We start from the raw sequence: 27732 nt of genomic DNA on the forward strand, positions 1-27732 counted from the left end.
ACATTCTCTTCTGAACTTGTCAGGTTTTCTTCCATTACATATCCTACTTATACAAAATAAATAATACTTCTAGTTTATAGGTTTATAAAAATGATATGCCAGTAAAATTATATTCGTACAGTATTCTTTGACTTAAGCCTGGAGATAGACAATAAATAGCTTCATTCAAATTTAACTCTCTCTGACACCAACCTTTAGAATTTGAGAGCCAAAAATACAAACTGTTATTCAAAATTGACTTTCTGATTTTTTTTTCTTCAAGACTTTTCAAAAATGTATTTCTTTCTCCCAAAGTGTAAAACTCTGACACATCCCTTATCAAAAAAAATTGACATCAGGCCACAGAGACATGTTTATTGGCGGCCCACTCTGTGCCTGTCGCTGAACTGAGAGGAGGATTCAGGTTATCAACATACAAGTTTCAGATGTTCGTAAACATGATCCTCCAACAAGTTACAGAATGAAAACATGCCAAAGGTTTGATTGATTCACCAACGAGCGCCCAGCAGGATGGTGAAGCTGGTTCAAAGGGGATTAAGAAAGGGCACTGGCATTGCAGAAAAGATGTGGGACTAACATTGCCAGGCTAGATTTAAAAACCTGGTTAAATGTCTCCAGGACAACGAAAGCATTACCTCTGGGGTTCTCTTTTCTACTAAACAGAAACCTGTAAGTGATGACAGAACATGGCAGAGTCTGAGACTTTAATCAATATTAGCTTTCTTGGGGTGCTGGGAATGTTCTAAATTCACATTGTAATAGGCACACAGCTCTGAACATACTAAAAACCACTGTGCTGTACACTTCTAGTGGATAAATTTCATGGCATGTAAAATGCACCTCAATGAAGCTGTAAAAAAATAATAGATAGCAAACACTTCAGTCTTGACTTACTGATCCAACCTCACTGTCTTACTTTCTTCTCTTAAGTAATTAAATAATCCTTGGGCAGGTGTGTTAAACCAGCTTTAATATGACATTGAAAGTAGAGGTTGCCTGCTTGGTGATTTTTTAATCTACCAGTTTGGGGTAATTTTTTCCTAACAAGAATATAGTGAAGCATGGATAAGCCATGACCCTAAATCCAGAAAGCTTATAATCCCACAGGAGGACACAGTGAAGGAACAGAACAAAACAGGAAGGCAATGAAATACATGACAGAGGAATAGTAAGTTGAAGGAATGGTGGAAGTAATGACATTCATCACAACATTTAAAAGCGACAATAATTGTTTCATAAGAAGAAAAACTGCCCAACAATTCCGAGGATAGTTTTCTGTCCATTTTAAATTGGTCTAAGACTGAAGCGATGTGAAGAGTGAAAACGCAAAGCACTATAGGATATACTGCGTACATGCAGACATGCAAAATTATAGGTGCTTGAAGTCTACACAGTTATCATGGGACGAGGTTTCAAGTCACTGTCGTTCCCCCATTTATTATTTTGAAAAGCAAGGCAAGCAGACAGCTATAAATAGCCTTTTCAATGAACATGCCTCCTGGGAGGGGTGCTGTGAGCTAGGCAGGATGTGAGGGTGGGGAGATTTCCATACTGTATACAATCTGTACGTGCTGGGTAAATCCCCCAGTCTAAAATATAATCCACAGTCCTTTTATGTTGATGCTGCTAAGCCGAGATGGCGTGGGATGAGCTGTGGTTAGCCCTGGGCACCTAGGACTTGAGGAAGCCAGCCAGATTTCTGCCTTACCTCTGGCTGTCAGAAACAGACCACAGTCACCTAGACTCTTCCCCCGAGGGTCATTATGCAAATTAGCTTGCTTCTGCATTGGGTTTGAAAAGAAAATGGGGGAAAAAAAAACAGAAAGAAAATGGGCTGCTATACATAAAAGAAGCCAGGCAGGTGATCGAAGTAATTGTATTTTTCAACTTGCTGATCCAACTAGAGACACCGCTCTTTACCTCCCACTCTCCTGCTCCCTGCTTGTTGCTGTCCCGCCCGGCCATGTTTAGCCCGACTCACAGCCGAAATCTGCCCTGCTTATCACTCGTGTCGCTGTTTCCCTCTCTCAGCTTCCAGCTCTGCTGTGTCTATGCGCCACGAGAGGTCCCACCTCCGTTCGTATATTTATGTCTTTGATGTTGTACTGAAGAGGCTTGCAATGAAGTAGGCGCCCAAATATTCAAACAGTTCACATTAAAGTTAAAAATAAAGATGAGAACCTCTAGGTAGGTAGAGGGAAGTAAATAATTCAGAAGGTGGATGAGATGGTAATTGCTGTTAAATTTAACTCTGGGAAAATACTGGAAGAATGTAAAATGAATGTTCCTGTTGATTATTTGTGAGGAGTGAAACTAGAAGTGAGTATTATTTTTGGCTATTTGTTGCTCTGCTTTTTCCAGGAAGAATGTTTTCACTTTTAGAACCAGAAATATTTATATATATTTCCAAAACATAGCTCTAAGCTTTCTGGTCACCTCAAGTTATCACTGAGTTCTACTGATCAAACCAATGATTTCTGACAGAAGACATATTTTTATTTTAACTAGAAAGTAAAAAATTCTCCCACAATATCACCTTTTTGAATTATATAAATTAAATGGCGGAACATCTGTCTGCCTCTCCAGTTCCATTTGCTAGAAGTTTGATGTGTAAACTTCCTAACAACACCTTCGGCTTATACAGATACATTAATATAAACACAAAATGCTTTTCTATAAAAACAAATCACACCACACTCATTGCTCTGCACCTTGTCTGCCTTAATTAACAACCTATCTTTTACTGTTTGAGGGTGATGCATGATGGATATTCTTTACTAATTTCTATGATCTGGTAGTGTTCCCCTGGACGGGTGCACCGTAGATCATGGAACGGTTTCCTGACCGATGCGCAGAATGTCATTCCCACGACAAACAACACCGCATTGAACATTTTGTACTTACACTTCTATGTGCTTATGCTCCTTTTTCCCTCTAGGATCGGTACCTTTGGAAGGAATAAGAATTTTTTTTTTTAATTTCAGAAGAAAGAGGTTATGTAATTACCAAATATTCTGGGCACCACTCTCAAACAGATACAAATACATGTGAGCCAGCTCAGATGAGAACCGTAAGGAAATAAAGGGCTTCGCAGCCTCGTCTTCAGAGAACAGTTAAAGGATCTCTTTGGCCTGGGCTCGGGAGGGCTCTTCACTTACCCAAACGGCTGTTCCTGGATGGGGGAAGAGGACTGGAATTGCAGGGCCTCACATGAGAAAGCAAAGAGGAAGGGCTTTAGGTCAATGCGGGCCTGAGATCATTTGTCCGTGAGCCGGCATCTGTTCCTTATTCCAGCGGCAACGCTCTGGTGTTCCTTTGGAGAACCAGCGGCCCTGCTCTCAGCCCCCAGGGCTGACTGCGTCCCACCCTCAACTCCAGGGGAGGGTGCGGACTGGAGACGGACCACAGACTATTCCATTGCCTTGGCTGTATGACTGGGGGACATATTTGCCTGTCACCCAAGCCAGGGCAAGGATTCATGGTTCTGAGACTTTTTTCTGAAACTAGAAGGAAAAAAGAACCCAGTTCTCCTGGCAAACAACCTATTGTGCTGCTCTGGAGGAAAGCCTGCCTAAGCAGGGAGCCAACACAGAGGAGTGACAACTGAAATTTCTGATGTCATTGTGTAAGTATAGCTAGTACTGCCAGGTGGAAGTTTTTTAATTTTTTTTTAATTGGAGAATTATAGGATGTTATAGAACATTAAATGAGGCTTTACCCAATTCAGTTTTAGGCCAAGGCCTAAAGTAATACAACTGAAGAAATCCAGTACCTTCCCGTCCTAAGACAGAGCACTGCATCAGCCATGCCTCACACAGGAAGAGCGGGTCTTAGGTCCTCCCCGTGGTAGTGTCCACCCGCCCTCGGCCTTCAGGACACAAGGGTTTGAAATATCCAGAGAGAGAGATGGTGGTGCGCTGCACATTTCCTCTTACAACCCACCTGAGTGCAGGAGAGCAGTTGCTTGCATTCACCAGAAGCCAAGTGACAGGGGTTTGAAGGGACTTCTCAATGAGCTTGGCATACGTCTCATAGAATTTAGGAGACATAGGCCTGGGGTCTAAATCCCCCTTGGAGAAAGGTAATGGGGAAGGCTTGTGGAAGAGTTGCTTATTTGGTGTCAGAGGGAGAAAGGGCTGTACGTGGGGTCAAAGGTACATCCATTAATGGGAGGGCAAGGATGCCTGAGTCTTTGAGGAGAGCCGCTGGCACACTAAGTGGTGTGTAGCTCCTTTTCAAGGAACATTCACCCAAGAGGATAACTGAAATGGCAAAGAGGTCCGACAGAGTTGGGGGGGCAGGAGGCACCCTGGAGGTGCACCAGCAGGAGCCCAAGGCCTGAGGGTCAGGCGCATTGGCCAGTCAGTGTGGCATCGCCCACATCAAGAGAATTACTGTCAGGGCCCTCTGAAAACAATGACAACAACAAAACACACAACAGAAGTTTCCCATGAAAGAAAAAGTAGCAATGGTGTGTCTCCCACCTGCAGAGGGCACCCACTCCAGATTATAGCGGTAGCCCTGTGGAATGCTGTGCATTTTCCACTTCTTCCTCCCCACGCCTAAGCCTGAAGGGGTAGGTTGGGAGGCAGGCTGGGGTGCAGGGAAGGAGGAGGAGTTAGGATGCAGTGGAAGAGGCAGCACACTTTGAAGCCTGAAGCAGAACCATACTTAGCTTGAGGAAAAGGCATTAAATTGAATGTTTTTCAGGTTTTGATTGTTACACTGAATTGTTTTTTTCTCTTAACTTCCCTCTTTTTGTTACGAAAATTTTTAAACATATAGCAATGTGAAAAGAATGGAATAAAATACTCCCATCACTCAGCTTCAATTTTCTTTTTTTAATTTTTAATTGTCTTTTATTGATTATGCTATTCAGTTGTCCTGATTTTCCCCCTTTGTCCCCCTCCACCCAGCACCCCCCACTCCCTCAGGCAATCCCCACACTTATTTCATGTCCATGGGTCATGCGTATAAGTTCTTCAGCTACTCCATTTCTTATAGTGTGTATTACATCCCCAGGGCCATTCTGTAACTACCTATTTGTACTTCTTAATCCCCTCGCCTCTTTGCACGTTCCCCCATAACCCACTTCCATCTGGCAATCATCAAAACACTCTCCGTATCCATGATTCCGTCTCTGTTCTTGTTTGCTTAGTTTGTTTTTTAGATTCAATTATTGATAGATATGTATATTTGCCATTTTATTGTTCATAGTTTTGATCTTCTTTTTCTTAAATAAGTCCCTTTAATATTTCATATTACAATGGTTTGGTGATGATGAATTCCTTTAGTTTTATCTTGTCTGGGAAGCTCTTTATCTGCCCTTTGATTCTAAATGATAGCTTTGCCGGGTAGAGCAATCTTGACTGTAGATCCCTGCTTTTCATGACTTTAAATATTTCTTGTCAATCCCTTCTAGCCTGCAGTTTCTTTTGAGAAATCAGCTGACAGTCTTATGGGAACTCCCCTGTAGGTAAATAACTTCTTTTCTCTTGATGTTTTTCAGATTCTCTTTTTATCTTTAACCTTTAGCATTTTAATTATGATGTGTCTTAAAGTGGGCCCCTTTGCATCCACCTTATTTGGGACTCTCTGTGCTTCCTGGAATTGCATGTCTATTTCCTTCACCAAATTCAGGAAGTTTTTTTTCATTATTTTTTTTTTCAAATAGATTTCTGATTTCCTTCACCAAATTCAGGAAGTTATTTTTCATTTTTTTTTTCAAATAGATTTCTGATTTCTTGCTCCTTCTCTTCCCCCTCTGGCACCTCTGTGATGTGAATGTTGGACCTCTTGAAGTTGTCCCACAGGCTGCTTATACTATCCTCCTGTTTTTTGGATTCTTTTTTTCTTCTTGTTGTTCTGATTGGTTGTTTTTTCTTCCCTATGTTCCAAATTATTGATTTGATTCTCAGTTTCATCTACTCACTGTTATTTCCCTGTACATTGTTCTATATTTCAATTAGTGTGTCCTTCATGTCTGAGTAGATCTTTTTTATGCTGTTGAGGCTCTTACTAAGTTTCTTGAGCATCCTCATAACTAGGGTTTTGAACTCTGCATCTGATAGATTGCTTATCTCCATTTTTGCTCATTTTCTGGAGTTTTGACCTGTTCTTTCATTTTGGGCCATGTTTCTTTATTTCCTTGTTTTGGCAGCCTCCCTGTGTTTGTTTCTATGTATTAGGTAGAGCTGCTTTGACTCCATATCTTGGTAGTGAGGCCTAATGTAGTAGGTACCCCCCTGTAGGTTCCAGTGGCACAGTCTCCCCTATCACCCAAGCTGGATACTTGAGGTGTGCCCTTCATGTGGGCTGAGTATACCCTCCTCTTGTAGTTGAGCCTTGGTTGCTGTTGGCAGATCAATAGGAGTGATTTAACCAGGCCAGTCAGCTACAAGGAATGGCTGTGATCACAAACCTCCTTCCTCCATGGAGGATCAGCTGTGCAGGGGCAGGGTGGTGGTGCTCTGACATGGTCTGTAACTGTCCACTGAGTGCGCTGGCCCTGGAGTTTCTCTGGTGGTACAGGCCAAGGTCAGCCTCTACACGCGTTTTGTCCAGGGCCACTCTGCTTGAGCTATAAAGCAATGTGAGATAGCTGCTACCTGTGCTGGACTTGGAGATTCCCAGGCAAAGCCAAGCTGTGAATCTAGGCTGGCTGCTGCTAGTGTCAGGCCTGGGGCTCACTGAGGCCAGCTGTTTCTTGTTTGAGAGGATTTAGAAAGTTGTGCAGTATAAGCCAAGATGAGCCATTCATGTGGAAAAGCAGCTTGGCTGAGCCCATAAGCTGGGTGGGGCAGAGTCTCTGGGGATCTCCAAGGTGGGTCAAACTGTTAGCCAGGTTGATGGAGTTTCAAATATGGCACCTGCTTGCCAGCTGTGTGGCTCTGTTGGAGGGGGGCGTTAAATAGGGGACAAAGGCTTGCCAGACACTTCAGTTTCTCCCAGTATGCCACTGAAGCCTTTCAAGCTGCTACCCCAGTGCTGGAGCTCAAAGGGAGTGAGTCTGAGTCGGTGAGTCCATGTGTGGGTTCTTTAACAGGAACCACTTTGGGCTATAGCAATTTCTCCCACCAACTAAATCCTTGCTGGTATTTTCAGCCAGGAGTTGTGGGGACTTATCTGCCTCACACTGGAACCCTGGGCTGAGGGGCCTGGTGTGGGGCTGGGACTCCTCGCTCCTGAGATATCTCTCCTGAATTTTTAGCCACCACATGTGGGTGTGGGACCAGCCAGTTCCACATCTGCACCCCTCCTACCAGTCTGGATGGATGGATGTGGTTTCTCTAATTCTATAGCTGTTAGACTTCCATTCAACTCTATATCTGACATTTCTGAGTGATGGTTGTCCTATATGTTAGTTGTAATTTTGATGTGGTTGTTGCAAGAGATGAGCCATGTCTGCCCATGCTGCCATCTTGACCGAAAGTCCCTCACTTTAGTTTTCAGCCCACGGCCAGTTTTCTTCCTCTTCCCTACTGATTTCTCCCTCTTCACTGGATTCTAACAAAGCAAATCTCAGGCATTTTATTATCTTATCAATAGTTATTTCAGCATGTTTCTGTGCAAAATAAAGACTCCTTTATCATAACAGTGCCATTACTACACCTTTAAAAATAACAATTAAATTTTGATTAACAATGATGATTAACTAATCATCAAATATGCAGTGATCTGATTTCTAATGGTCTCATAATGCCTTTACACAATTAATTTGTTTGACTCTACATCAAAACAAAATCATCCCATCCTTGACATGTCTCTTAAAAAGTCTCTTTCCATCTTTAGGTTCTTCCTCTGACTTACATGTTGCTAACATGGGCCATTTGTGAATTTTGGACTTGCCCACTTGCATCTCCATGCATTTGTCATGTTCTTTCATCCCCTGTACTTTCTGCAAACTTGAATATAGATCTAGAAGTTTAAAGAGATTCATATTTGATTTTTTTTTGGCAAAACTTCTGCGTAGGTGGTTTCCTGTGCTTCCTATTTCATCACATCAGGAAATAGAATGTCTAGTTGTCTCTCTTTGTATGATGTTAAGATTAATCATTATGTTACAGTGTTACCAGTCTAATATAGAAATCATAAATTTTCCTAATGGCTTTTTGCATAATGATATTAATGACAGTTGCCCAGGTTCATTATCTCATCAGCATTGCAAAGTGGTGATAGTCTATCACTTCTTTATTTATCTACTGGAATTCTTCTCTAAAGGATTTTCTCTTATTAAATATTTGATTACTAAACAGAGATAGGGTTCCTCAGGAAAAACAGAAATAGAGTTTATTCTTTTCCTTGTTTCCTAGTTTTTGGAATAATAGGTTGGTTCTCTAGCATCTTCCAAAAGTGACCGATGGGTTGGGATTTTTCTTCAGATACCTTTTGAAGTAATGATGTTAATTAACATTTTGGCTATTATTCCTGTCATTGCCATTATTGTTCTTTTTGATACCCAAATTCTTTCACCTTTGATGAGTAAGAGCTTCTTGAATTTGGCTCCTGTGAATTGAACTTTTTAAACCAAAGCAGCAGGATTATTTATCTTTATGATGTTTCCCTGAAAGTAACAGGGAAAATATCGGGACCTTAAGTTACATTTGGGTGAGGACAGAGACAAATCCCAGTGAGTGCATTTGAAGGTGCTATGAGAGAGAGAATACCATTACTTGTGACTGTGTTTCACTAACACTTGGCAAACAATAGGTTCCTATCACAATACCTACTGGTGATATTTTGCTTTCCCATATAAGGTACTTTGTGAAGTCTGTAAATCTTTGAACCTGAATAAACCTGCACAAATCTACCCTTCTCAAAGGAGTTTACAGTCCAGTTTGGAATATAGCATTGCATTAGCTGGAATTAGGTGTATTGCTTATGACAGAACCTCACAATAACAGGGGCTTAGAAAATAGAATTTTATTTCTCTATATGTTAAAAAAGTGTTCCCAGGCTGGGATGGAAGATCCAAGGTCATCAGGACCCCAGTCTCCTTCTGTCTTATATGTCATTGCTCTCACCTTATAATTTCTACCTCATGATATAATATAGCTGTTCCAGCTCCAACCATCACATCCATACTCTAGTCAGCAAGAAGAAGGAAAAAGAAAATAAAAATGGTATGATGATTGCCCTTCAGGACATTCCTTGGAAGTCGTGCTCATCACTTCTGCTATGTTCCATTAGCTAGAAAACAGTTACATGGCTGAAAAATGTCATCTTTATTCTGGCTGGCCAGATGTCCAGGTAACATTTTGGGAGTCAGTTACCTGGGAAGAAGGGGAGATTAGTTACTGTCTCAGGCCCATATTCAGAAGGGAAAAAAAACCCACAAAACAAAACAAAACAACAACAAAGCTACCTCTTTCTTTTGAGAATATCTTAAGCCCCCAGAATGCGGGAAGAGGGATCATTTAAAGCATCCCCTCCCCAACCATCCTGAGTGTCTTGATTATGCTGGGGCATCTAGTATATGAAACAAAATTAAGCTGTAATCTGCTCACTGATCATTAACATTTTAAACTAAATTCTAGATAATTGCACATCTGTACAGCAATAATAATTGTTTTGTTTCATTACTCATCTCTGCCCAGTATATGCCATCTCTGCTTACCCTGAGACTTCCTGGTTATCCATACTAGCATCAGGGCTTACATACTATACTTCAAACATAGACTAATTCTAAGCAAGACACCTAGCATCCACCATTCCCAGAGTTGATGGGATTCCGTTCTCAAAGGGACCCTCACAAGGATGCTGAGGATCAGAGAGGATAGGCAGCTCACTCAGATATGAACAGCTTAGTAAGTGGCAGACCGGGGTACCAACACACCTTTTTCTGTGTTCAGAGCCTGTACGTGCTTTCTTTAGTATGCCATTCTGGAGGATTTATTGCGTTTTCCACTGAGTTTTGGTAGAAAAGCAATTATCTACCTGCAGTGAAGAGAGATTCCTATGGGCTTTTATTTAAATTTTTTAAAATAATAAACGTCAATATATTTCTCTTAGGTGTTTTATGCTCCTTGTCCTTTCTGATTGTCCCACCCTGTTCGGTGATTCACTCAACACATTCTTCTTAACACCCTTTTTAGGTGCCAGGCACTGTGAGGGCTGCTGAGTATACAATGGTGAGCCAAACCACACATAATCCTGACCATCACGGACATTCTAGATTAGTTGGGGAGACAGGCATCAATCCAACATTCACCCTGCAAAATGTATATAATTACAACTGTCATAAGTGGTGTGGAGAGAAACATACAAGGTGCCATCTGGGTATAATCAGTAGATTTGACTTAAGGAAAGTCAGGAAGACTCCCCTGAGGAAGTGACATGTAGGCTGAGACTTGCAGTATAATTTAGAGTTAATCAGGCAAACTAGGGAGAAATGATGTTTTTAGGCAAAGGGAACAGATGTCCGAAGCAGCGTTAAGGTGCCTGCACCGGGGCTGGAGTGAGGCTGTGTGAGCAAGGTGCGAGCTGAGACTGGGAGAAGCAGCCCTGCCGTGCCTTGTGGAGGAGCTCTGTCGTTCCTTTTTAGAGGGCAGAAAAATGGGGCTCAGAGCTCCTGAGTCATGTGCCTGCAGCCTTGCAGCTGATTCGGTAGTGGAGCCAGATTTCGAGCTGTGGTGGGTAGAATAATGGCTCCCCTACTGGCACCCATGTCCTGATCCCAGGAACCTGTGCATATGTTAGGTTACATAGCAAAGAGGAATTAAGATATAAAATGCAACTAAGCTCGCTAATAACTGACCTTAAAATAGAGGGGTGATTTTAGATGATCCAGGCAGTCGCAAGGTCATCTCAAAGTCCTTGTCTATAGGAGAGGGAGGCCGAAGAAGGGATTACGGTTGTGTAAGACGAGAGGACTTGACCTGCTGTTTGTTGTTGGCTTTGAAGGTGGAGAAAGAGGGCCATGAGCCACGGAACACGGGTAATCAGAGAAGCTGGAAATGTCAAGGAAACAGATTCTACCCTGGAGAACTTCCAGGGAGGACCCCAACTGTGCTGACATCTTCATTTCAGACCAGTGAGATCCATTTTGGACTTCTGAACTACAGAATGATAAAAATAATAAATTTGTGAGCCACTGAGTTTGTGATAATTTGTTATAGCAGCCACAGGAAACTAATACACAGACTATGCCCATTGGCCACAGAGCCCATGTTCCTACCCCTGGTGCTACGTGCCTTAACTGTTGGATAGGCTAAACCAGGAACCATAAAGATTAAACTCCAGTCCCTTATATCATTTTGAGTCTAAGGTTTTTCAGATATCATTTTCAAACCATACAGCCAAGAGCATGTGTATTTTTTTTTACCTATGTCGCTTAGTGTTGTGAATTTCGAAAGGATGTGGTTATGGCCTTTGACATCAGAGAAGCAGCTCAGCGATGTTGACTGCACATTGATAGAAAGATAACGTTGGAGGCAAGTCGCCTTTGAGCAACTCTCTCAGGATCAACTGCCTCCCCATCGCATTCCTTGCTCCGAAGCTGTTTCCCCTGCTTGTGCTGAGAGCTGATGCTCAAGGCGCATCGCTTTTCAAGAACTGGACCATGAACAACTTTATCCTCCTAGAAGAACAGCTCATCAAGAAATCCCAACAAAAGAGAAGAACTTCTCCCTCAAACTTTAAAGTCCGCTTCTTCGTTTTGACCAAAACCAGCCTGGCATACTTTGAGGACCGTCATGGGGTATGTAAGAACTTGGCTGTCTTTGCCTTTTTTCAAGCAGTATTTTCTGTTTAGATGGGGCTGACTCAGGAAGGAAATACGTGGAATAAAGTAAGGATGGAGGGGACACAGACACCGTGGCTATAGCAACCTAAAAAGCACAACGAGAGTAATCTGAAGAGAACGTGGAGAAAAGTCACGAGGTGGGGTGGTTGTGTTAGGTGACTTCAGTTCCAAAAACTGCACAAGAGTAAATTTAATAGTTATGAGCAATTTTCCTCTTCAAGTTTGAGTTTAATGTTTATATCACAATTTTCATTTGGCAAGTGTTATGACTGGATAGAATGTAAATTTCATTTGAATTATGTCACATGTTATGCGACACAGATTAATAAAACATCAGCAGTTGTTGAGACCTGAGTGATGATCATGCCCCGTTTTCTCAGTGTTACACTGGATGAAATGGTTCTTGGGGTGGTTAAGTGATGGGGTTCGGCGTTTTCAATTTTATGAATTCAGTTCTGCTTGTTTCAATGGCCATCACTCACCTGATAGCTTGGGAAAATATTCTCTGGGCATTTAATTGTCTAAAATTTGCAAGGCACAATGGCGAACCTTTTTATCCCTTAAAAACTTCCCAGGAGACTAGGGTTATCGTGCACAAAGTGTTATGCAGTATGGACCAGCAGTTCTTATCCGGAAGATTACAGCTGCTTAGCTAAGTCGGTCTTTTTATATATCTAAAGCCATCCTTACATGCCATAACACCAATAATAACAAAGTAACATGACCGGTCAGAACTATGCAGTTTGGTACAAAAAGCACCGGACAGGGGGTCGGGAGACCACACTTGACTTCCCTCTAGGAGAGTGAGCACGGGCAGACGACTCTCCCTTCTCCTCCAGGCTCTTGCCGTATAAAACGAAAGGACTGCAAACACCACCTGCAAACACTGCTTTCTTTTAAAAAATGCTTTGTTTCTGTGAAGTAGCACTTGTTCAGCCTTTCCCAGCAATTTTTTAAGCATGTTTGATTTCTTATTTTACCACCATATTATTTTCCTCTCATTAGGGAAGTAGGACATGGGTTTTCACCGACATTCTAATGAAGGGAAATAACATTGGGGGGTCACTCAGAGACAAAGATGCTCCCCTTCCTTGTTGGGATCAGGCTTAGTAGGTGTAGGCACAACTTTGGGTTGTGTTCAAGTGTTCGATGCAATGAAATCCTGACTTAAGCTGGGCTGTTATGGAGTGTCAGGTGAAACAGTACTGCCTCTTTTTAAAGGTGAGAATGCATGCTTATTGTCAGCAGATGGTTACTAATAACAATCAATGATCAATCAGAAAGCATAGGGAGTTACTTACGTGCAAGGCTGCAGGGGTCGGCGCTCAGTAAATATTTGTTGATTAAATTAATAGAGAGCCAGTAGGCAAGTTTTTTACTCAGAGGATTCATCGTATAGAGCTGATAAGGCATATGTCATCAGTCAATTTCCTACCGTGCACAGAACATTAGAAGTTCTCGCTCGATAGTGAAAAAGCAGTCATTTGCCTTTAAATATTTTCCTAAAGCCCGTTTTACAGTTTTCATCAGTGTGTTTTTCTGACTCAACAGAGCATCATCTGGCTGAGTTAGTGTTAATTTTTCTCTGAGCAGCATTGCTATTTGAGAACTGTTTAGTGGGGAATTCAAGACAATGTTATTTGCAAAAAATCACACAATCAGATCGTCTTGATTCAGAATTGTCTTGGTTATAATGTTCAGATGACAATGTTGTAAAATCACTCTGCCTTTTCATTCAAGCATTATGAAAAATTCCAGGGCAATTCATTCATTCCGAGGAGCACTGAGCTCTGGTTTCCAATATTTCTGTGTGAAATATAGCTGCTGTATGATGGACAATCATCAAATTTCTTGTTTTCTAATGTCTATGGCTTATATTCATGCTCTCTATATGGGCCATTGTTTAGGGGTATTGATCTGCACACAAGAGTACGTTGTGCATCACCCATAAATAAGAATAGCATTTACACTTGTGGGAAGAAACTTTTTGTTGTTGATTATTTTATTTTTTAATGTTCATTTATTGATTTTTAGAGAGAGATTGAGATTGATTTGTTGTTCCACTTATTTCTGCATTCATTGGTTGACTCTTGCATGTGCCCTGACCAGGGATCAAACCCAGAACCTTGGCAGATCAGGACAATGCTCTAACCAGCTGAGCTACTGGCCAGGCCAAAACTTTTTGTTTTTATATTAAAGCCTTGTTTTGCCCGTCCATAAAATGGGTGTGATAACAGTATTCACTTCATGGAACGATGGTAAAGGTTAACAGAATGTATTTAGATTGAACTATTTGGAATCACCATCTGGTAGATAAAGAAAGGTCTGACATTGACAATTTCATGTAGTTTACGTTAACATATAAAGTACTTAGAGAAGTCCTGTCACCTAGTCAGTGCGTAATTAAAAATTAGCTATTTGTGGCATCATCCTGTCCCTATCAGAGCCAGCAGGTTGGAATAATATATTTACTTTCAAATGAAGGGAAACAACAAAGAATTCTTTTTTTTTTTCAGATTTTATTTATTTATTTTTTAGAGATGGAAAGGAGGGAGAGAGAGAGAAACATCAATGTGCAGTTGCTGGGGGCTGTGGCCTGCAACCCAGGCATGTGCCCTGACTGGGAATCGAACCTGCAATGCTTTGGTTCGCAGCTTGAGCTCAATCCACTGAGCTATGCCAGCTAGGGCTCCAAAGAATTCTTTAAAGTGGAGCTTCACATCAGGGTCCTGGGTTCCTTCGATTCTGTGGGTAAACACAAGTTCGTGGGGCAGACACGCACACGCACCATGAGATGTGTGATGCTGGGCTGATCGCTGCCCCTCTCCAGGTTTTCGCTTCTTTTTTTCTTTTCTCATTTGTAAAATTATGTTCCTTGCAGCTCTAAAATTCTAGATTTATGACATCCTAGGCAAAACAGTCCATCTACCTATCCAGGGACAAATTCTGTAGTTCTGCAAATTAAGTATGGTTTTCTCTAACTTTAAATACCCACGCCTATTGTCATAATGCTGGCTGAGCCGTTCATTTTAACATGGAGTTAGTTCTGGCGCCTGTTTCCCCTACTGAGCTGTGCGTGTGTTTTCTGCAGGGCCAGAGTGGTCCTTCATCCTGGTGGAGCGGTGGGACGGAAAGAAGCATAAAGTGGGCAGGTGGCGGCTCACTGGCAGGCATGATTTCAGACGCTTCTCTGTGCTTGCCAAATTCTTTGCTATGTGGTCCCCAATGCCTGACATTTTTTAACAGGAGACCATGAAAAATTTGGGCCTGGTGGTGTGTTGGTAAATATTTAACAGCCATTGTAGTAGTAATGACAGTAGAGTGTGTGGGAGCCCTGATTCAAAGGGTTTGCCGCTTGCTCTGGTGTAAATACTCCCATGTGGCCAGTTTCAAACTACTGCTGTGACGTCTACTGACTCACAGAATTCCTGCCAATTTAACAGTCAGGTCTCAGGAGCCAGTTCAAGCCATTTCCAGCACACCCCTGGCAGCTAAATACAAATACTCTCCGGAGAGATACCACTGAGCAGCATGCATAGCTGCACATGACTAACCCCGGGTCCTTTTCAGGAGTCCAAGAGGGCACTTTGAGTGAGCCTGGGCTGGACGGGGCAGGATGATGGAAACAAGCATCACAGCTTGGCGAGGCCAGTCTAGACAACCAGAGCGGAGTTCAAATCCTGCCTCTATCACTTTCTTGATGTGGGCAAAATATTTAACCTTTAAATCCTCTGTTTCCTATCTGTAAAGTGAGAGCCTCGATGCTACCTACCTCAAGTGATGTTAAATATTTCATGACAAAAGTATATTGTAAGCTTGGTACTGTAATAGTGCCATCTCAAACTTCTGAAAGGCCCTCAGGAGAACTGGAAGGGGTTCCCTATTTTCATGACTTTGCACCTGAGGAATCAACCTTACGGTGCTTGCTACGGCATTAAAACCACCACCATTGGCATGGGATGGGATGAACCATCAGGATCACCATTCTAGTCACCGCGTGAATAAGGGTCACCACTCCTCCCAGAGGCTTCCCTTCAGCCTACAGTCTGATCTAGTAGCAGAACCAGCTCTTGTCACATGCATCTATCCTGAATTAAAAATGACAGGTGGGGATGACTGTACTGTGCAGTGGTCAAAACCACAGCTTCTGGTGTTAGACAAATTTGTGTCAAAGACCAGCCCCACCACTGAAGAGCTATGTGTCTTAATGTAAGTTGCTTAATGCTGTATGACCCTCTAGAAAGCGATTTCCATGTTTTAAAATGATTAAACAGTCCTTCTTGACCTTGTTTACTTTTAATGAGATGCAGGTTATCTGTTATTTTAATAATAATAGTAACTAACATTTACTGGGCACTTACCACATGTCAATCATTGTACTAAATGTTGGTTATTTCACCTAATTCTTACAATCACCCTGAAAACTAGGCACTATTATTACCCCAGTTTACAGATCAGGAAACTGAGGCAAAGTGAGTTTAAATGACGTGCCTGAGGTTCCATATGTCTCCAGAGCCCACACAACCTCCCTGATTAATAGAGCTTATTACTATTAGCAGTTGTTACTCATAGGTAATTGGAGACTCCACTGGGCTATTACAAAGTGGGCAATGCCATCCCACTCTGAAGTCCACAAAGTCAGAACACTCCTGGAAACCAGCAACCCATGTCATATGGTTCTTCTGCAGTGAAGTATGTTATGAGCCTTATCATTTCCACATATAGTCCAGACCAGATCTTTGTCTTCATTCACTTCAGGGAGCCCTACTATGTGTTCACAAAGAAATGAGAGCCTCTTACGTTCCTCTGGAATCTGTCCGCTTCTCTCCATTTCCTACAGTCACCTTCCTCATGAAAGCCACCAGCAACTCTTACCTGGGACAGCTGCCACCTCCTGTCTCCTTGCACACACTCTACGGCACCCCGCCCCTGACTCCATTTAACGTGGTGACAGTGATCATGTCTTGATGCTCCTCATCAGAAGCTGACTTGTCCCTGCAGTGGTTCTCTCTTTTGCCCTGAAAGTGAACACCGGAATCTACAACACGGTTTCCTGTAACTCAGTTCATGCCCCTCTTTCCCCCATCTTTCTGGGCTCCAACCACGCAAGATTTTCTTCAACTTTAATGCTTCCACCTTAAATGTCACTTGCTTGGGAACACCTTCCTTGATTTCCCTAGACTAGGTCGCCTCCTTTTGTTAGGCTCTGCCATGTCAACACATACATACCCTTTCTTCAGAACACATGCCAAAGCTGTAGTTACCCACTCATTAATATGATTATTGTATTAATGCCATCCCCCCACCCCACCCTCTGTTAGATAGTAAGCTTCAGGAGGGCTGGCACCCAATTTGCTAAAGAAGGCACCACTAATATCTAGGGCAGTGCCTAACACATATCATTTAGTCACTAATCATTTGTGGAAGGAAGAAAAGGAGGGAGGGGGAGAGAAAGAAAGACGGAAGGGCACAAAGTATAGATACAGTTGGAGAGGTAAGAGTTCCACAAATGAACCCTAACAAAACCAGGCTCAACAGCAAAAGAATGCAGAACAAAGCAAGTGATGCAGGACTTTACACAGGAAATCCCTGAATGCAGGAGTAAGTAAACAAGACTTCCTCAGTTCATGGCCTAGCCTTGGCCTGAGGAAGAGGAGGATCAGGAGATTGGTCTCTCGTGGAGACCAATCCCCCTGGAGGATCAGGAAATGTGATCTTAAAATCAGAGCTGGGTCAGAGAGACACATGTAGGAACCAGGAGGTAGGCCAGCCACACCTACCCCAACTCTTTTTTGGCAGAACCGAGCAACTTTGTTCCCTTCTTGCCCCCACCTTGTCTTCCCCTTCCTTCCTTGCCTTTTACAGCTAAACCCTTTGCAGATAATATTCTTAAAGCTACATGAGCATTTTTCCTTGAGACTTTCATCAGTTACAGTCTCTCTCTACTTCATTCCTACGTGATTGAGTTGCCTTCTAGCTCTCACTGACACTTAACACTCCGTGTGATCTATTACCTGTGCCAAACCCAGAATAAACTTTTAAAATGATAAAGCATACATTTTCCTCTACTTTAAAGTCCTCCATGGCTGTTTAGAGTATGTAAATAAATTTTGTCACCTGCAAGGCTCTTCATCTTGCGGTCCCTAACCGCCTGTCTTATTTCATTTCACATCACACTTTCCTGTATCCATCATGCTCCTGTCCCACCTGCCTTCTTTCAGGATCTCAGACACCCCAAGTGAGTGTTCCTCCTAGGGCCTTTCTTTATACAGGGCCAGGACCAGGGTGAGCAAGGGAGAAGCACACTTGAGGGGGTGCTCGCTCTGGGGGTCCTGCAAGCGCAGGGTCTTTGCATTAGCCATTCTCACTGTCCGGAACACCTCACATTTTTGCAGGCCTGGTTCTTTCTTGTTTCTCATATCTTTAAATATTTCCCCAGGATTCTCTTTTTTTTTTCCTTCTAAAGCAATAGACACTTCAGTGCATCTATTGATGTGGTTCCTTATCTGTTTTCTGTCTGCACATCGACTGGAAGGTGTTCCATGAGACCAGGGATCTTGATTACCTTGCTCATCGTTGCATCATTAACATGAGATGCAGGGGTGGTCAGTAAATACTCAGTGAGTGAATCACAGAACTCAAATTCAATTCAGAAGAGCATCTGGGAGCTAAAACTGTGGGCCTTGTCCAGCCAGGCCAAGAAAAGTAAGAATACAAAGCTGAGTTCTTTGCAATTCAAGCCACTGAAGGCTAAACACGTGCAGTTGCCATGCCTGCCTTAATGGAGTTCCTTTGTGAGTTGATGTTTGCCTGTGTGATGTGCTGTTGGTGCTCTACGGAGATAGCACAGGCCAGAGGATTTTTGTTTTGGAAGGAACTATTCCCACATTAAAATTAGATTTGATCCTTACTGCTCAGGGACTGATGCAACCAATTAACGTATTTCTGCAGGAAAAATAGGCCACAGAGCAACCCTGAAAAGGTGAGGGCTTAGTTCCTGGCTCAGTCTGGGAAAAAGGTTTCAAGAGAAGACACAAGAGCCTCTTGAAGTATGAGGTCCATGGACTCCAAGACACCATCATTTCAGACTTAGCGATGGACCCCCTAGGAAACCATTGTACAGTTCTTGAGGTTTCATCGGCCACGTGGAAAATTCTCATTCTCCCATTTCCTCAACCAACCGGTGATGAATTATCCCACTCACCCGTGAGTTACTAGGCTTGCTGCCAGAAGCTCTCCCAGGACAAGACGCCCATCCAGACGTCAGTGTGGGGCTGCTTTCCTGACTCTGAGGAGAGCGGAGCTCGGAAACGGGGTACCATGCACACGAAATTCCCCTTTTAGATCAGAGGGCTGCTTGGCTTCTAGAAATTCAGTAAAAATGATCAGTGTGTTAACAGAATAAGAACCTGATCCCAAATCTTATGTTGCCATATAATCCCCACTAACCTAAAGTTATTTATAAGCAGGTTTCTCACTATATTTTAATATTTGTAAATGTATAAATATAAATTTATTTGTATTTTATATATAAAAAGTCACAGAAATTATACCTACCTATTAATAAAAATTCAAATAGCACAATACTTTTTTTCCAAAAAAATTACATATACAGGGTGGGGCAAAAGTAGGTTTACAGTTATTCATGTGGAAAATAATACAATAACAATAAGTAGTAATACAAGAGTAAACTGTGTTTCCTGTACTTACAACTGTGAACCTACTTTTGCCTTGCTCTGTATGGTGCCAAAGCTTTCATATTTTATGAATTTATTTATTTTTATTTAACACTGTATCAAAGAAATGTTTCTTTTTTGGTATATTTAGATTTATTCATTTGCTCAGCAAACATTCCAAGAGCATCTATTAAGTGTCAGCAGACTCTGTGTTAGATGCTAGGGATTACAGTGGTTAATAATCAAGAGGAGGTGTCTCCCTCGTAAACTCACGTGCTAGCAGAGGAGACAGACTCCATGCAGGCACATAAATACATGGGGCAGATACAGACTGTGGACGGCTCCGGGGGAAAACTAAGCAGTAAGCGGGGGCTGACTGGGAAGAAGGGTGGTCAGAGAAGCAATTTGTATGGGACGTCTATGGGGATGGCAGATTATACCAGGGGCAAGAGCGGAAGCCAGGATGCCGGCTGAGGCTACTGCGGTGGTCTAGATCAGCGATTTCCAACTGTTTTCATCTCTCGGCACACCAACTGTTATAATTACTACAGTTGTGTGGCACAAAAAACAAATATGTTTTTTTGCCGATCTGACAAAAACATAGGTGTAATTTTGATCTATTCACACTGGATGGCTATTGTTGTGTTGGCTGTTGCCATTTTTTTATTTGACAATCTGAGGGAAAAGAGGTCAGAATCCCTAACTAAACAGTCAGATACTGAATGTTTTAAAAATTCTTGCAGCACACCAGTTGAAAATCACTGGTCTAGACTGATGAATTCTTCTGACCTATTGTGTAGTATGCTGTGCGCAACTCTGAATTGCCCGTCATTTATTTTATGTCTTAATTTTATCATAGCATCCTTCTTCCTGGGGGGTACTCGGTCCAGAGTCATTCTGCTCCACATTTGGGTGGAAAAGTGCCTGGTATCTAACTTGCCTCAAAGCCGACACTGAGCTCAGGCAGTCTATAGCAGCAAGAACCAAAATCAAGTTAGAATCAGGTTAAATCCACTTTGATCAACCTGAAAAGGCAGAGCAGCGAGGCTTCATATATTGTTACAAAAGGGAACTAAACACTTACACACAAAATGCTCTCCATAACTCTTTTGTCCGAAGACACCAATTTTAATAATTGAATGGGTTAATTTCAGAGATACACTTATCTATATCACGTGTCTGAACACATTGATGAATCTATCATCTACTGTTTGACTCTTCAGATTGTTTCCAAGTAGAGTGAAAACACTGGAAAAAATTATAGTGTCCCTAAAACAGGATTGTCTCCTTTTTAAATCAGCCCCTTTAGATAGAGTACCGCTCATGAGATAATAGTGTCCTGGGATAAGAACCCTGACAGTCTCTATAATTTTTGCAACATCCTCTTCCAAAGAGACTGAAGCATTGCAAGGGGCCTCCAAGAGTTACGGGAACCCTCGAGATTATATTTCTAAGAAGGTAGCATGGAATTAAAAAAAGAATACAACCCTGGCTGGTGTAGCTCAGTGGATTGAGTGTGGGCTGCGAACCAAAGCATCGCAGGTTCGATTCCCAGTCAGGGCACATGCCTGGGTTGCAGGCCACAGCCCCCAGCAACTACACACTGATGTTTCTCTCTCTCTCTCTTTCTCCCTCCCTTCCCTCTCTAAAAATAAATAAATACAATCTTAAAAAAAGAATAATGTGGATCACCTGAAACCTATACAATTTAAAAATTTTTTTTTAAAAAGAATCCATTGTTGTGGTAGTTTTCAAGTACACAGTTTTCCTAGGTTTTTAATGTTATGATAAGAGAGAGGAGAAATATATAATATATTATATATGAGTAAGATGATTTGATTTCAAGTCTGTCCTATATACGTAGATGAACTCGCCACCTATACAGCAGGATTTAAGGGGTGCAGAAAAGCCTCCTACTCTGCACAACATCAGTCTCCCTACTTGATCATCCTAGAGGATCTGAAAGTTTAGATCATCAACCGTCTTTATTAAGAAGCAAATGAAGGACAGAGAGTTATCACATAAGCCATTTTTGACTGCTCCATAGAGGTCAGCTCTAATTTTATTTTATTTTTTAAAGATTTTGTGTATTTATACTTAGAGAGGGGAAGGGAAGGAGAAAGAGAGGGAGACAAACATCGATGTGTGAGAACATTGACTGGTTGCCTCTCGTTTGCACCTGACTGGGGACTGAATCCGCAACCCCAGCATGTGCCCTGACTGTGAATTGAACCAGTGACCATTCGTTTTGCAGGATGACACGCAACCAACTGAGCCACGCCCACTAAGTCACAGCAGTCAGGGCTCAGCTCTAATTTTAGATGGGGCCTAAAGGACTGAAAGTCTCAGGCACACCATAATTCTATAGTTTTAGAACAGTGTGATAAAGTGAGAAAGCAGCAACGTGGCAGTTTAATAGGATGAAGACCTGGCACTAATGAACCTAGGTGACCTTGGTCAATTCCTTATTCTATCTGGGATTTAGTCTTCTTGTCCATAATTGGACTAGGTCAGTGGTTTTCGAACTTCCTAAAGCACGGAACCCCCACCCAGTACAGAATTGCACATGTCATTTCCATCCCCATGTCAGAAACAGAGAGAAGTGGAAAGGCTGTGCTTGGAGGGAGAACCCAGGACCCTACCCTCTAGGCCTGCCCCTTGACCTGCAAGAATCCCCAAGGTGCCTTCCAATCCCATGACCTCAGTCTCCTCAGAGTGTAAATTGATTAGTAGAAATGAACAGGTAAGAGCCAATTTAGAAATCATTTCACCTTGAGGTGAAATATTTAGCATAAAGAGTTACATGTGGATGGCATGATTTCTAAAGACACTTGGAGATCAAGATGAGTAGGAACTACGATTGCATCTCTCTTCAGTGGCATCACGCATTTAGAGATAGATATGGAGATTAGCTAAACATGGACGCCTTTCCGTTTATAGTAAGAGTTCTGTCTTAGTCCTACCAACAAACTTTCCGCTGCACACTGGATCTTACCTGCTCTTCCCTCAATCAATCAATTAATAAATATTAATTGAACATTACCTCCTGTGCAAGGAGTTATTTCCTAAACTACAACAAAATTATTCATGTACTTTCTTTGGCAACCAACTCTCTAGCACTTCAAAAGCACATTCAATCTCATTACAAATCTCATATCCTGACATTCTGGAAAGAAGAGGGGCTTTGAAAGAGTGTTTAGAAGCCAGAGACACTGAGATATAAAAGCTTCAGGACACTGTGATGACCTACTTACACTGGCACACAGCACTTAGTTCTTGCTCTGAGTTCCTGCAGAAGTCCTTTTCTCCCTGCCCACGTTTGTAAGCAAATGTACACAGACGTGCTTTTCAAAGGCCAGGATCGCTAATATCTTTATCAAATATGAAGGAGGCTTGGAACTTATTCCTGGATTGTTGCTTCTCTTCCAAGATAAATATGCCCACATTAAGGCACACAGAGTTGCTTCCTTAGAATCTAGGAGGAAAATGGCTATTGCTCAAGAAGAACGTAAGAGGTCTGTCATGAACTTGAACCTCCATGAATACAGACGAGCAGGTGACAGCTGCAGCCTGGCTGCTGAGTGCAGCTAATGAGGCCATGAGGTTATGAGGGCAGAGCTGCATCGCTTTGCACACGCAGCATTTGCTGTGCACCCCTGACCACGCTCCCCTCATCACCTGCCCAATTCGCATGACAGGGTGGTGTTTTAAAATTTTCTGACTGCTTTAAAAGACTGTTCTAATTTTTCTGCTTAGTAAATTTATATGTTCACTGTAAAAACTTCAGATATGGTAGAAACATGTCACTCGCATTGCAAAAGTCTGCCATACTACCACCCAGAAGGGAAGGCTGGGATTAGCAGTATGTCTTTTTATACTATTTCTTTGAGTTTTGCATAAACCAATATATATTTGATTACTTTTTTCCAAAAACGAAATGATGCTTCATCTATTTCTCTAAACCTGCCTTTTATGCGCGCACGGGCGCACACACACACACACACACACACACACACATTTGTCCCTCCATATACACTAATGTTATGGCTATAGAGCAGACACAGAATGGCTGGATCCTAATTTAATTTAACCATTTATCTTTGATGGATATTTAAGTTTCTCTAAGTTTTTTAGTGTAATAAATAATGCCACTGTGAACATCTTCTTTTCTACATCTTTATATTTTTCAAACAAATGTTCCCACAGGATAAATCCTATAAGGGATGCACACCTATGTTTTCATTCGCTGATTTTAAATACAATAAAAGAAATACATATTCATGGTAAAATAGTGAAACAATACAGAAGGATACGAGATAGGAAGAAAAGCTGTCTTTCTCCTTTCTACTCCCAAGCCCCAGGGCCGCTCACATGAGTGTCTGATCTTACTGGTTTCTTGTGAAAAACTACATTCATCATTTTAACTGAGGATCACAAAATGCCCTCTGGACACTGTATGAGACCACAGAAGTTTTTCTTTTCTTTTTTCTCTCTTTTTTTTGGTAAAATTCTCACTTTTTTCTTTTGGGTAGTAGGGTGCCGCGACTGACAAGCTGGCACCCTCGGTAGGGAGAAGTCAGGGTGTCCCCACAGCACAGCCCACAGTGTGAAAAGCTGAGGGAAGGAAACCCAGTTGGCTCAAGTTTCTCTGTGAATAAAAGGCCCTGTGGGAAAGAGGAAAGAAAAGAAGGCAGGTAGGGGATGGGTCAGAGTCTCCTGGCTTAAGGCAGACCAGGAGCCTCAGAGTCAGCAGCTTCCTTGGTCCCGGAGTGTCCCAGCACTGCAGTTGCGTGGAGGTAGGTTCAGTTGAAGATGGGTGGGGAGGGAAGGAACCAGCAATAGCTACTTACCAACTGTACTTGTGGTTTAGAAGGTGCTACTTTTTTTTAGAGAGATAGTAACATATATGTAGATGTATATATAGGTGAACCTACCACCTATATAGTAGGATTTAATATATATTGGGTATGAAGCAACTTGTTAGGTGACTTCCTAGAGTGCAGGTCATAGCCCTAAGCTGCAGCTGTCCTACTCCTGTATCCCCTACTCCTGAAAAACCGAAAGAACTAAAGAGAGCACAGAGAACCAAGCTCAGAGAACTGAGACAAATATGTTACCTGTCACAGGAATTCCACGGCTTTTCCTCCTTCCACCCCCCCCCCCCCAAAACAAGCGTTCCCTTTGTCATAAAAGACAGAAGGCTGAGAGAGGAGACTGGGAGGGAATTTGTGGATTGCCCCCAGCATGTGTTGCAGAAGGCATGGACCTAGAATCCAGGAAGACCCCTAAAACTAATTTTGGAACTGATGTTCTGCATTCTATTGGAAGTGTGGCAAACAGCCCCCAAGTCAGTTACTCATTCATGTTTCATCCCACGTGACATCAGTTTTCATTTCAATTGTGTCACTGTGATGTTTCAGATTGGGACAATGGCTATGCTCCACCCCAGAAGAGACAATGCACCAACTATTTGAAATGCCTTGTTAAAATCATCATCAGAAAGATTTCCTGGTCTTAAAGGAGCTCTGATAAAGGCAGCATGTGGCTACATTTACAGTGTGACCCAGGAAAGTCTTAAATGCACCATTCCCCTTTGAAAAATACCCTCTCAGCTGATGCCTGAAATTCCATTATCAAAGCTTCCTCTTGACTTAAGTTTCCTAAGGCCTGTCCTAATCCAAACTCTTGTGAAACAAGCTGAACATTAAGCTCTCAGTAAGTTAAGCCTTTGGTAAATGACTGAGAAAGGTCTGGACAGGACAGCAGGAGAGGAAGTACAAAGCTCAAGCCCTCACGTTGTGACAAAGGTGAGAAGACCAGGAAACAGGTCTCTTCCACTGCTTTGCTCTGTTTTTGCAAATAATTGGCAAAGTAAACAAATGACTCCGGAATGTCAAAATCACCAGTACCACTAGTTGAAAATTAATTCTATTTTCTCAAATAGTGGTTCCTGGTTATATATTTGCATACCCCCAAAAAATCCCCAAAGAAAATGTCGGCCCAGAAAGACAAGAAAACAAAGTCTTGTGTTATGGTCAGCATTTGGAGAAGGAAAGTAACACTTGAATGATTGGTTTGTCATTCGAATGATTTTATTTGGCCAGTAGGTTTATGCCATTTATTCCTTTGTTTATTTATTTTAGAGAGAGGGAGAAAGGGAGAGAAAAAAGAAAAAAATTGGTTCATTGTTCCACTCATTTATGCATTCACTGGTTGCTTCTTGCATGCGCCCTGACTAGGAATAGAACCCACAGCCGTGGTGTATAGGGACGATGGACTGACCAACGGAGTCAGCCAGCCAGGGCCTATGTCATTCTTTTAAGTCCTTTAAACTAACCCATGATTCAAGGACTGTTATTGTTCCCACTTAAAACACACACACATACACGGCAACTGAGAAGTTCAGACGTCTGTCTCAGTTTGCACAGCTGGTCAGGCAGATAGGGGTCTTCCTGACCTAAAAGTTCTGTTTCAGTCCCACTCTGCCCCACCAGACCAGAGAGCTCAAATTCTGCTGTTTTTAAGAAGGGTACAGATGTCCTCTTTCATGGGTATCAGACATACAACTTCTCACTAACGTATCTGCTGGATGAGAGCTGGGCAGCCAAGAAGCCGATGTGATGGAGGGAAGTGGACCTAAATTATTCTGAGGACCCAAGGGAAACACTCCCCCTTTGAAATCCAGCCTATGCATTGTGTAACCAAATGGGGCAGACACAAATCTCTGTTGGCTTGGAGAAATTGGTCATGCGATTGATTGTTCGGTGTCGGTTGGAGAAGGAAAGTCTCCTGTGGCAAAAGTCAGGGCAAGTGCAAAGCCATGAAGCATACCGGATAGGACTCTGGAGTCATAGAGTTGAACCTGTGCGCCTCCCTTCCATCGACGAACAGACTCGGCCCCTCTGAACCTCAACTTCCTCGCCTTTAACATGGGGGTTGTGATGAAATAAGATGGTGTATTGAATGCCTGAAGTGCAAGTGCTCAAAATATTGTCTCTTATTTAGTTTTTTTCCCTGCCTCTCTCTTTAAGAGTCACAATCCAAAATTCTGTTTTACACAAAAATTATCGTAAGGAGAAAGGAAATATAAAAGCCTCTCTCCCAAGCTTGCCTTTGTGCAATATACGGGCATCAGCTTCCTGTTGGATTATGTGGGACACACGTCAGATGGCCGGGGTGAAGCTTTGGAATATGAGGACAGCTTTGAGCATGGCCAAGAGGGGAGACGAGGCCAAGTGAAATTCCGTGACTTTCACCTCAAGTGATGCAGACAGGATAACAAGGAAGAAGGAAGGCATGTTTTACTTGGTGTGTCTCTTTCTCTGGTGGCTTTTGTGTGGCTTCCTTGGAAGGTTTCACCCCAGCATTTTTGCAGAAATAGCACAGTTGTTTGGGATGATTACAGGCAATCACCGTTTGCCAGAGAAGGAACTATGTTTAGCCGGCTGACTGGCTGCTCCCCAGTGCCGGCTGGGGAAAGGTACGGCTGGCCTATTGTTTATCACCTCTCAGGTCTTGTAAGATCCAAGGAGAATGGCCTGCGGGCCTTTGCAGAGACTGACCCAAAAAGACGGATTGTGAGGGGTGAACCCAAGCACGCGTTTGGGAATAAGAGTGAGTTTTGACCGTGGAACATAAAATTCATGCAACAGAAAGGCAAACCTGGGAGCAGGCTCACCTGACAGGCGGTGACGGTGCAAATGTCTCTTCAAATATATGTTTGAAATCAACAAGTATTTAAAAAAATCAAAGGAGATCATCTGAGTGTGGAGGAGAAGCGTCTCTGGGAAATCTTGAAGCCACCCTGTCCAGTGAAGTAGCTAGCAGCCGTTGGTGGCTAGGGAGCACTTGGATTGCTGCCAGTCCAAGGTGTGATGTGTTGTGAAATACACGATTTCAAAAGCTTAGTGTAAAAAAGGAATGTATCTCATTAATTTTTATGGTGATTACATGTAGAAGTGATAATATTTTAGATACATGTGTTACATTAAACAAAATATATTCTTAAAATGAATTTTACTTGATTCCTTTTGCCTTTCTTAGCATGGCTACTAGGAAACTTTAAATACACATTTGGCTCACATTACGTTCCTATTGAACAGCATTACTTCAGAATTTCATATAGAATTTTAATCCCTGTTCATGACTCCAGTTACTGTTCACTTCCACTTTGCACCCTGGTTATGATGATCTCAGGCTATTGACAGCCAGTCTTACCCAGGACTTTTCTACCCCAGAGCTTTTGCTCCTGGTGTTCACCCCACCTGGGATGCTCGCTCCCCCAGACCTTGTCATGTCTGACTCCTTTTCCGA

General features: G+C 42.4%; 1 protein-coding gene across 1 annotated transcript in view; it reads left to right on the forward strand.

Moving 5' to 3' along the window:
* The first annotated feature begins 11395 nt into the window (after positions 1-11395).
* ITK (IL2 inducible T cell kinase) overlaps positions 11396-27732 on the forward strand; it is a 56436-nt gene continuing 40099 nt past the window's right edge. Inside the window, exon 1 of the mRNA XM_028528071.2 lies at positions 11396-11698. Within this exon, the coding sequence (XP_028383872.1) occupies positions 11561-11698 (138 nt within the window). The 5' untranslated portion in view covers positions 11396-11560. The remainder of the gene's footprint in view (positions 11699-27732) is intronic.

This window comes from Phyllostomus discolor, chromosome 13 (genome assembly GCF_004126475.2).
Source record: "Phyllostomus discolor isolate MPI-MPIP mPhyDis1 chromosome 13, mPhyDis1.pri.v3, whole genome shotgun sequence".
Classification (NCBI taxonomy): domain Eukaryota; kingdom Metazoa; phylum Chordata; class Mammalia; order Chiroptera; family Phyllostomidae; genus Phyllostomus; species Phyllostomus discolor.